Raw genomic sequence first — 12,101 nt, 5'->3', positions numbered from 1 at the left:
GAGATTGACAACTCTTTTCCAAGAGTGACCTGGCCATCATCACTCTTTACTCTTACTCAGTCAGTCTCTTACAACGATGTAGCCTAAATACACGAGCTTTCTAGGAGCGCACCCAGTTCATTATGCATGCTCAGAGGCAGGTAACCTCCGGTGCGCACTTTTTTTTGAGGGGGGGGGGCGACCCCGCCCCCTGGGATAAACTCATCGCCCCCTTAATATTTTTTTTCTGGCTCCGGGCCTGCTCCGAGAAAGGATTGTCTCGAGGCACAAATGTGTGGAAGGGTACAGAAACATTTCTGCTGCTTTGAAGGTCCCAATGAGCACAGTGTTAAATGTTCAAAAAAATGTTGGAAATAATTTAATAGTTACATTTATAAACAATCTAGTTTAGAAATTGTAAGTTTTCACTTACAGTGTTGTCAACATTTAAATTTGAGGTCAAGAAAAATGTCTATTTTATTTTTTATAAAACGTATTTATGTTCATTGAAGTTAAGAAAGTGTGACTATAAAGTGAGTATTGGAAAAAGGGGTTATCACTGTCATGTTGAGGTGGCAGTTGGTTGCTGTCGGCTGCTACTGAAAGTAACTAATAAAGTAACTACTATTCCAACTTAGTTACTTTTAAAATTGAGTCATCAGTAAAGTAACTAAGTTGCTTTCTCAAGGAATAATCAGTAATTGGATTACTTTCTTCACAAGCAACATGATATGTCCATCTGTCTTTATTTTTAACTTTGTTTTGATCATTTTCCATTCCACTTTAAGAGATGTCAAAATGGCCAAACAAAAGCAGGTTCACTTGTCCTCGCCTTTCATCTATCATATCGATGCATTTCACAGATGAATATGCAGTAGTATTTACTTCTAAAAATTCATACTGTCTGACTCACTCCGTTAATCCCATGCTTACCCTGCTAATCTCAGGAATATATCCTATTATACATATTTAATCCATCATGTAGTGTCTTTCACAGATCAGTAGCTCTCTTCTTAAAATCAAATTAAAATTTCAAAGCCAGAAGACTTTAGGCTGTAATTGCTGCCAAAGGTGCATCAACAAATTTTTTTTGCAAAGGGTGTGAATACTTATGTACATGTGATTTCTTAATTTTTTATTTTTAATAAATCTGCAAAAATAAAAATTAAAAAATCATGTCATTATGGGATGTTGTGAGTAGAATTTTGAGGGGAAAAATTAATTTACTCCATTTTGAAATAACACAATGCGCAATGTAGAAAAAGTTCTTTGTGCAACTACACAAGCTTTCATGGTTTTCCTGTTGTGAAAGGTTTTCTCCACGAGATTTCACTAATTTGAGCTGCTAACAGCCTGGCTGTAAAGCCTCACTGCTACAGAAATCTTCATTAGACTAATGTAAACACAAAGGGAAAAAATTTGACTGCTTCAATCTAACCTGAAGTAAAAATAGCAAAATTACACGAGCAGCGTGGCAAACACAAAGGGGAAACTGTAATTTCAGTTCAGACAAATCACCTAAAAATCATCTAAAAAACACCTGTGTACAATGGCACTCACTTAGTGACCTTTACTGAGATAAATTTTGATTTAAAGTGAAATTACTGCCCACACGTGTGTGCAAAGTTGTCTGTTGCACAACATGACCAGCAGATGTCCTCACAGACCTCCTAAATCTGCAGCAGTTCATTTAATGTTGGGAGCATTCCATCATTTTGAGCATTAAGTGCAACATTACACAGGTAGTTATATTTTAGGAGCTGAGTATTAATGAATAATGTTGTAGGACTCCTCTGTTGTTACTCCTCAGTCATTTCTGTGTTATTTGCATCCACACGTGGCACACAGTCACACTCCCCGTATACTGCCAGGAGAATCCTCACAGAGTGCTGACCTGCATGTAAGTAGAAAATTGGGATTCAGTGTCCCAGGGATTCAGGGTTTGATCCACCGACCCTTTGGTGTTCAGTTTGTAACACCCCTGTCACACCTTGATGATTTAGCCAGCGTATGCCAACCATATTAAAAATGCTGGCGTATGTCTAATAAGGTATGGGTACGTTTTATATAAGTTAAGACATTGAAGCACACTGATACACAGTGAGGAAAATAAGTATTTGAACACCCTGCAGTTTTGCAAGTTCTCCCACTTAGAAATCATGGAGGGGTCTGAAATTTTCATCTTAGCTGCATGTCCACTGTGAGAGACATAATTTTAAAAAAATCTGGAAATCAATCTATGGTTTTTTAATAATTTATTTGTATGTTACTGCTGTAAATAAGTATTTGAACACCTACCAACCAGCAAGAATTCCGGCTCACACAGACCTGTTAATATTTCTTTAAGAAGCCCTCTTATTCTGCACTCTTTACCTGTATTAATTGCACCTGTTTGAACTTGTTACCTGTATAAAAGACACCTGTTCACACACTCAATCAATCACACTCCAACCTGTCTACCATAGCCAAGACCAAAGAGCTGTCTAAGGACACCACGGACAAAACTGTAGACCTGCACAAGGCTGGGATGGATTACAGGACAACAGGCAAGCAGCTTGGTAGAAGACAACTGTTATGATTATTTATTAGAAAGTGGAAGAAACACAAGATGACTGTCAATCTCCCTCAGTCTGGGATTCCATGCAAGATCTCACTTTGTGGAGTAAGGATGATTCTGAGAAAACTCAGAACTACACAGGAGGACCTGGTCAATGACCTAAAGAGAGCTGCGACCACAGTCACAAAGATTACATTAGTAACACATGATGCTGTCATGGTTTAAAATCCTGCAGGGCAGCAAGGTCCCCCTGCTCAGGCCAGCACATGTCCAGGCCCATTTGAAGTTCACCAGTGACCATCTGGATGATCCAGAGGAGGCATGGGAGAAGGTCATGTGGTCAGATGAGACCAGAATAGAGCTTTTTGGAATCAACTCCACTTACCATGTTTAGAGGATGAGCACAACCCCAAGAAAACCATCCCAACCGTGAAGCATGGGGGTGGAAACATCATACTCTGCGGGTGCTCTTCTGCAAAGGGGACAGGACGACTGCACCGTATTGAAGGGAGGATGGATGGGGTCATGTATTGCGAGATTTTGGCAAACAACCTCCTTCCCTCAGTAAGAGCATTGAAGATGGGTCATGGCTGGGTCTTCCAGCATGACAGTGACCCCAAACACACAGCCAGGGCAACTAAGGAGGGGCTCTGTAAGAAGCATTTCAAGGTCCTGGAGTGGCCTGGCCAGTCTCCAGACCTGAACTCAATAGAAAATCTTTGGAGGGAGCTGAAACTCCAAACCTGAAAGATCGAGAGAAGATCTGTATAGAGGAGTGGACCAAAATCCCTGCTGCAGTGTGTGAAAACCTGGTGAAAAACTACAGGAAACATTTGACCTCTGTAACTGCAAACAAAGGCTACTGTACCAAATATTAACATTGATTTTCACAGGTGTTCAAATACTTATTTGCAGCAGTAACATACAGATAAATTATTTTAAAAAATCATACATTGTGATTTCCGGATTTTTTTTTTTTTTTTTTTAGATTATGTCTCTCACAGTGGACATGCACCGAAGATGAAAATTTCAGACCCCTCCATGATTTCTAAGTGTGAGAACTTGCAAAACTGCAGGATGTTTAGATACTTATTTTCCTCACTGTATGTTATAATACAGTGAGTACACAAAAAATTTTGGCCATGCACGCTATTTTTGACATATGCCAGTGTATGATTCATACATTCTGCATACTGTAACGAGTATTACATTGCCTCGCAATGGGGGACCATAAAGATGTAACAAATATTTGCTAGACCTCACACAGAGGCACCATAAAGTTGTAGCGAATATTCACGTCTCACACGGGAGCACCAAAATAAAATGTAGTGAATAAGTAGTTAAACTCCCAAATTGAATTAGATTGGCTTAGGACTCAATTAATGGGTCACCAAAATAATTTACAATTTTAGGGTTTAATAATTATTATTTGATTTTTAATTCAGGTCGCCATTGCAAATGAGAATTGGTTCTCAGTTGGCTTACCTGGTAAAATAAAGGTTAAATAAAATTAAAAAAAATTACTCGGTGCACCACCTATTTGAAGCATAGGTACTTTAATATTAAACATTCATTAATTTATCAGTCTCAAATTAATCAAGCAGTCTCAATTGAATTAATCAGTCTCGGGTCTGAAAGTATGAATTCTACGATAGGAATGACCAAAGTTTTCCTTCTGAACACAAAATGAACCACAGCAGAATTATTTACAGTTTATTTACAATTATACAAAAATGAACAGTTTACTGGCATTTTTGTGGAGAGTGATTAAATTAGTTAATTTATGGGCACAATTCTTACTAACTCATGAGACGTTGAAAGAAAGAGAGATGAAGCTTAAAGACTTTAAGTAAATAAATCTGATTAGAATTTAGTGATGAAATTTGAAGCCAATTAATTTTCAGAAAATTATTAAACAAACATATGAATATGTTTAAAAAGAAAACCCTTTTTCTGGAACCTTAAACTGGGTCACTTCAACTGGTCCGTTGAAAAGGTGGGTCGGATGATCTGTCTGTGTGTCGTTGATGTAGGCTCTGCAGCGTGCTCACTTGGGTCAGGGGTTAACTCAGTGGTCTTCCCGGGTGATCCCAAAGACTTGTGTCGGCTGGCTTTACTAACAGGATGGCTGCTTGCAGTCAGGTCGTCAGCTTGTTGGACCCCAGAGGTGGAAGGCGTTTGTTGAAAATGGTTTCTGGTAGCTTTGAAAAATTTGTTGGAGCCAGATTAAAAGTCTTTGTGAATTTAGAAACAAAGATAAACTTTAAGAGCGTTGGAAAAATAGCCGACAGAAAAGGAAAGTCGCTTTTCTGTAAATTTGCTATTATTTTGAAAGGTTCAGATCGGAAGTTCTCTTAAAAATTCAAAAGACTTGACGCACCTTAAAACGTCAGGTTAAAATTCTCAAAAATTGAGACAAGAATGAAACAAAGAATGAATGCCACGTGGTAGCTTCAGCTAGGTTAGCTTAGCATGGGGCCTTGTTGACCCAAAAATAATTAAGTGTTTTAGAAAGGAAGAGAGTGAGTCAAGAGAGACAAAAGAGAGGAGTGAAGAAAAGAGAGGGGGAGAGTCTGATCAAAGCTGAAAAGAGCTGTGACTCTTTAAAATAAACGCGCACTCGCTGCATGTCGGTGCGATCATCAGACGACCTGATCGATCACTCTGATCAAAGCTGAAAAGAGCTGTGACTCTTTAAAATAAATGCGCACTCGCTGCATGTCAGTGCGCTCATCAAACGCCTTGATCGATCAGTCTGATCAAAGTTGAAAAGAGCTGTGACTCTAAAATAAACGCGCACTCGCTGCATAAAAAAAAAAAATAATAATAATGTTAAATGACTGTTTTTGAGCCGCACCACACCATGCAGTAGAGAACAGAGTGCACTTCTACAGAGGCAGAAAATAGCACTGAAACTGGTGCGGCATGGCACATGCGACTGTGTGCACACATTAAAACGCGAACACATGCAGCTGCAAGTATGAACAAACACTGTTAAAGGCTGAGTACGCGCGTATTTTGGGCATATTTAAATTAAACACAATGCTGCAATTAGCAGCTCTACGAATACGCCACTGTGACAGGGGCTTAAAACACATCAGTTAAAAGGAACACATGTCAATAAAATGGAATGATTATATGCAAAGCAATTTGTTTGATTAATCAATACAAACATTAGAAGTTTTTATATATGAATAAAATAATACTGATGCATTTTTTTATTTTATACAAAAGGTCTTTTCCTTTGCTTAGACCTAAAGATAATAGCTGTTATCAAGACGCAAAATTTTATGGCCACTTTTATTGTGGAAGGGATATCGTCTTGCAGTCTTGAGAGGGTCTGGCCTTGGCGTGAGGCCATAAAAGTGGGTTCTTCGGCCTGGAGAAGCTCAGATTCTGATGTGAAGCAATTATAATGTCATGTAATTCATAGTGACTTAAATTTAACCGTTAAAAAGGCAAGGGCTCCCTTTCAAGAACTCTGAGTTACAGGCCTGTTTTGCTGTGAAGCCCAGTGTTGGCCCATGGGGGTGGTGTCTCAGGCTTATTTCCAGACCTCCAGATGGCACAGGAATGTCTCAACTGGGAATGAAGACACAGTCTTTGTCTGCAGTTCAAAACTCAGGTTTTTGTTGAGACAGCATTAATGTATTTATTTAATTAGGGTGAATCGAGGCCAGGTGCTACAATACGCAGGCCATAAGTTCTAGGTAAGTTATGTGATTGTTGACACGTTTCTTGTAAGCTGAAATATGTCCATTGATGCTGGACATCCATGTGAAAGCTGTAGTCATCATGCAGTTCAGACTGTTACAGATATTAAAACCATTCACACACAGAGCAAATATAAAGTCTTAATCTGACCTGTTCCATTTAGTCAGATTCATCATCACAACCTGACGAAAACATATCTGCATAAAGTGTCATGATTGTGGAAAACGACATCTGAAAATAATTTAGTTCCTTGTCGTGACTGAAGAAACTTAGTGTTTTAAAAGAAGTCCCTCTGTGTTTTCAGCCTGAACCAGAGGTTGCCAGCGTTTTCTTTCCACAATCAGACAATTATCTTATTTTAAAAGCTGAAAGAGTCACAGTGCCTCTTTCATTCACATCAGTATTTAACACAGCCATCAGTCGACACATCCCATGATCCACCAACATAAATATTAAATTAAATTTAATGTAAAAAATGTTAAATTACTTTGTTTGACCTCCGTGTGTAGGCGAGAGGCCGTGTGACAGCAAATGCGTGCTTGATGACATGCTTGTCAATATTTATGTGGTCCACCTGCCAAACAGGAGGGTTCTGCCAGTGGTGGAAACACAAACCAAGCCAGACTTAACTGTTTCAACCTCTCGGTGGAAACGGTGCTGTCAGCATATGCTGGCTAAATCGTCAAGATGTGAAAGGGCCCTTAAATGGTAAATGGACTGCATTTATATAGCGCTTTTCCATCTGCATCAGACACTCAAAGCGCTTTACAATAAAGCCTCACATTCACCCCGATGTCTGGCTGCTGCCATACAAGGTACTCACTACAGACCGGAAGCAATAGGGGATAAGGACCTTGCCCAAGGGCCCTTAGTGATTTTCCGGTCAAGCTGGGATTTGAACCGAGTATCCTCTGGTCTCAAGCCCAACATTTGAGACCAGCATTGGGCTTAAGTTGTGCCTTAAGTTAAGGGAACCAAACTGGATGATATCCAACATCCTCACCATTATTTTACCAATTAAAATAGGCACAGCTGTCTTTAAACACTGTCATAATGAGAAAAAACTGAGAAAATGTAAAAATTTTAGGCAACAGCTGCAAAAACATTTTGAATTTCCCAATTTAAGGGAAGTGATGGTCTAGTGGTTAAGGCGTGGGGCATGAGACCAGAAGATCCTCAGTTCAAATACCAGCTTGACTGGAAAATCACTAAGGGCACCTTAGCCAAGGTCATTAATCCCCTACTTGCTCCCGGTGTGTAGTGAGTGCCTTGTATGGCACAGCACCTTCACATCGGGGTGAATGTGAAGCATTATTGTAAAGTGCTTTGAGTGCCTGATGCATATGGAAAAGCACTATTTAAATGTAGTCCATTTACCATTTCTTTAAGGAAATTAGCTGTCTTAAATTAGATTAAAAAGTTTAATCAAACTACATTTCACTAGACAAGTTTATAATTTTGGCATCCACTCAAATATGAGCTTTCATGCTGTTGCATATTGCTTTTCTCTCATACATCAGGTTCGGACTGGGAGAAATTTGAGACATTTGAACATGCAGAAGTAATTGGGACACTGGAATGACTGTGTGTCCAGTGAGCAGTAAGATGTAAATGACTTACATGAGGTAGCGTCAATCACGACATGTTAGCCATGTGGTTGTTTCTCTGGGCATGATCCAGCACTCAGGTGCCTCACTGTTCAATTTATTTTCTTTTTTTTTTCATTTATATAGAGCCAAATCTAACAAAGTTGCCTCAAGGTGCTTCACACAAATAAGGTCTAACCTTACCAACCCCCAGAGCAAGCACACAGGTGACAGTGGTAAGGAAAAACTTCCTCTGATGATTTGAGGAAGAAACCTCAAGAAGACCAGACTCAAAGGGGTGACTCTTTACTTGGGCCATTCAACTGACACAATTTACAAAACAATTTACAAAACAATTCACAAAACGAATATACAGGAAATGTTGCCTATGCACAGGACAGGAGGGTTACAGAAACAGTCACCACACCCATCTCTGGATGGAGCCGCACCTCAAACAGAGAGAAAAAACAGAATCAGGCATCAGAAAGACAACAAATACAGTATAATTTATCAGCATTAAGCAACAAGAAGAACAGAAGAAATACTAAGGTCATTGCTGGCCACAAGCTCTAAGCTTCACTAAAAGCGTTTAGATAAAGAATTTAAAGATAAAGATAGATTTCATCCTAGCCACACAAAAGGGAAAATAAATGCGTCTTAAGTCTGGACTTGAAAGTCTCTACAGAATCTGACTGTTTATTGATGCAGGGAGATCATTCCACAGAACAGGGCAGTGGTGAGCACAGCTAACCAAAAAGTTAGCTTCGATAACCATGAATATGATAACTGAAAAGTTATCTTTTATGACGCTAAACCGATAAACGGCTAAAAAAAATGATCTTTATTACAGATAACCGATAACTTTTAGTATTGATTCAGAAGTGGCTACATCTGATTACACTGTCGGTTTCTGATAAACCAGTTTCACTTTAAGCACCACAGGGGCTGCTGGGTAAATTCAAGGGTCACAAACAAAAAGAACACATGAAAAATGAATAAATAAAAAAACAAAACTCCAAACACTGTCATCATCTTTCAAAAGCAGTAAAACACAGTATTAGAAGTCATAGTTTATCTCAGTATTAGATACACCATCATTTACGAACTAAAAGCTGCTGCTTTTTTGACACGCTTTGAACCCTGTGGCTTAAACAACCAAAATACATCCGTTAATGCATTGATTGGCAGAGTGAAATACACGTAGTAAATATAAATTCTTACCTGTTAGTTTCAGTAGGGTTCAGTTTCAATTTTTCAATTTATTTTCATTTATATAGTGCCAAATCACAACAGAGTTGCCTCAAGGTGCTTCACACAAGTATGGTCTAACCTTACTAACCCCCAGAACAGCAGTGGTAAGGAAACACTCCCTCTGAGGAAGAAACCTCAAGCAGACCAGACTCAAAGGGGTGACCCTATGCTTGGGCCATGCTACAGACATAAATTACACAACAATTCACAAAACGAATATACAGGAACTGCTGTTGGTGAACAGGACAGGAGTGTCTCCAGCACAAATACAACTCCCATCTCTGGATGGAGCTGCAAACAGACAAAAAACAGAATCAGGCATCAGAAAGACAAGAAATACAGTATAATTTGTCAGCATTAATCAGCAAGAAAAACAGAAGAAATACTAAGGTGATCGCCAGCCACTAGCCCTAAGCTTCACTAAAAGACCCAGAATTTAGGTAAAGTTGAGGCCGCGGCACGCTCCGTTTACTAATAAGATTAATTAAAAGAGTAAAAAGTGGAAAACAAAACTATACCAGTATCTTATTCACCCTAGGGACACAAAGTAATCCTGCACCCTGAGAACGCAAAGCCCGGGCCGGTACGTAGGGTTTAATTAGGTCAGCTAGGTAGGGAGGTGCAAGTCCGTGAACAATTTTATAGGCTAGTAGCAGAACCTTAAAATTTGATCTCACAGGGACAGGAAGCCAGTGAAGAGACGCCAAAATGGGTGTAATGTGATCAAACTTTCTGCTTTGTGTCAAAAGTCTGGCAGCAGCATTTTGAACCATTTGGATACCCCTAATGCTAGATGCGGTAAACCAGAAAATAGAACATTGCAGTCGTCCAATCTGGAAGAGACAAACACATGGATCGGGGTCTCAGCATCAGCCATAGACAGGATGGGACGAATCTTCGCTATGTTTTGCAGGTGGAAGAAGGCGCTCCTTGTAATATCTCTAATGTGGAGGTCAAAGGACAACGTAGGCTCAAAAATTACCCCAAGGTTCCTCACTTTGTCAGTGTGATGTATGGCACACAAGCCTAGGCTAAGTGTTAGCTGGTCAAATTGATGCCGATGTCTCACTGGATCAAGAACCATCATTTCAATCTTATCAGCGTTTAAAAGTAGGAAGTTGCTTGACATCCAGCTTTTCACTGATGCAAGGCAATCTTCTAAGGATTTTATGTGTATGAGATTACCAGCAGTTATCGGCATGTATAACCATAATCAGCATAGCACTGAAAGGTAATCCCAAAACATCGCAATATGTGCCCAAGGGGTGCTATATAAAGGGAGAAAAGCAGGGGTCCTAAGACGGACCCCTGTGGAACCCCAAATTTCATGTCACTCAGGTTAGAGGTAGTGTTGTTGTACAAAACACAGTGAGAACAACTGATCAGGTATGATGTCAACCATGCAAAAGCACTCCCAGTAATCCCAAAATGATTGATGATGATCGAGTAGAATATAGTGAATATAGTGATCCACATTATCAAACGCAGCACTAAGATCTAACAGCACCAGAACCATAGTGTTGTTCAAATCCATTGGAAGCAGAAGTTCATTCACCACTTTAGTGTTGAGGACTCCAGCAGGTGGCGAAGGCCAAGTCGAAGCCCATCTGACTGGGGCAGGGAGATGGTTTCTTATGAGAAGTGGAAATGGACCCGTTTTCTCCCTAATCTCTCTCTCTCTCTCTCTCTCTGTCTTTCTCTCACTACAGGACCTGGGACAGGTCAAGATATCAATGGTTCCGCCTCTGTATCTCAGTCACTGTGGATCCTGCTCGCCTGCTTCGCCTTCCTTTTCTTCAAGTGTTAATACCGCTATCATCTTTTTTTGCTCCCTTGGCCTCCTTCTCTCCCTCCCTCAGTGTCTCCAACTCACCGACATCCTTATCGCAACCTTATACCCAACTTTTTCCGCTCCCACCAGACTGTTTGCATCATGTTATAAAAAAAAAACTTACGAGCTCTCGAGCACTGCTTACAGATATTACGAAAAGCAATGAGCAAAATGGCAAGTTTTAAGAACAACAAGAACAAAAATCCAGAGAAAGAACGGACAGAACAAGCAGGCAGTGCTCTTTTCAAGAATTACATTGTTCTTTTTAATTCATATGCACTTTTTTCTTTTTGCTATATCTCGTCATTGCGGTTTGGAACGGGTTTGGTACTTCATGGGTTTGAACATAAAGGTACCATGCTTACAGGGATGTGAACAATCATTTGTCTGTAGGACAAATGACAACATAAAGCGTGTTTCCTGTTTCCCCTAAGCGTTGACTTAAATTATATTATTATATTAAACCTACTAAATAACCAGTGCATTAATGAGCAAAGTATCTGCCAAATATCAATAAAACATAGTATGGAGATTAAGGAAAGCTGCCCGCTCACTACACGATGATAGGACACGATCGTGCCTTATCAATTTAACGCAGACACACATTAGGTTGTGTGTCTGTCTGTGCCATGAAGCATGAGCAAGGAGTGCGCGATGTGAGGAGCACAACACTGGTTTTCCCATGTTCCGAGAGAGTTGAAAGAAAAATTGAAAATTTTAAATGTACATGATGCATGATGCAAAATTGTGGTATATTTATTGAGGACAGAGTAGATTTTGTTTGCTGGGAGAGAATCATGTTACCATACCTTTACCAATGGCCTCACGTGTTGGAAAAATTATTTCAGTATTCACTTCATGCGCACAAATAAATCAAACCGTGGAAGAAACGTATACGCTGCAAGAATTTTTATTTTATTGATTCAAATGTGTCACTCCAGAGCTCTATAGACACCATGTGCATCCTTCAAAGGAGCACAGCTTTTCTCGTGTAAAAAATATATATATATATATTGGCTGCTCTTATTTGGGTTTTCAGAAACAGAAACGTGCCTCTCCACCTCAAATAAATTTTTGGTGAAAGTCCAGTGGATTTTGACCACAGGTGAGTGCGTCATTATATTTGTTTCTTTTTAGCTGCTTCTGTTTGGCACCTGTGTGCCAGTGTATGTGTCTGTTTGTT

At 39.6% G+C, this 12,101-nt stretch overlaps 1 protein-coding gene across 1 annotated transcript in view; it reads left to right on the top strand.

The window, feature by feature from the left end:
- Positions 1 to 11,109, top strand: part of lsamp (limbic system associated membrane protein) — an 888,177-nt gene extending 877,068 nt beyond the window's left edge. Inside the window, 1 exon segment of the mRNA XM_034167919.1 lies at positions 10,797 to 11,109. Within this exon segment, the coding sequence (XP_034023810.1) occupies positions 10,797 to 10,894 (98 nt within the window). The 3' untranslated portion in view covers positions 10,895 to 11,109.
- Positions 11,110 to 12,101: the final 992 nt, after the last annotated feature.

This window comes from Thalassophryne amazonica, chromosome 4 (genome assembly GCF_902500255.1).
Source record: "Thalassophryne amazonica chromosome 4, fThaAma1.1, whole genome shotgun sequence".
In the NCBI taxonomy this organism is placed as follows: domain Eukaryota; kingdom Metazoa; phylum Chordata; class Actinopteri; order Batrachoidiformes; family Batrachoididae; genus Thalassophryne; species Thalassophryne amazonica.
Note: the sequence above shows the minus strand (reverse complement) of the source record. Positions and strands in the feature narration are given on the sequence as shown.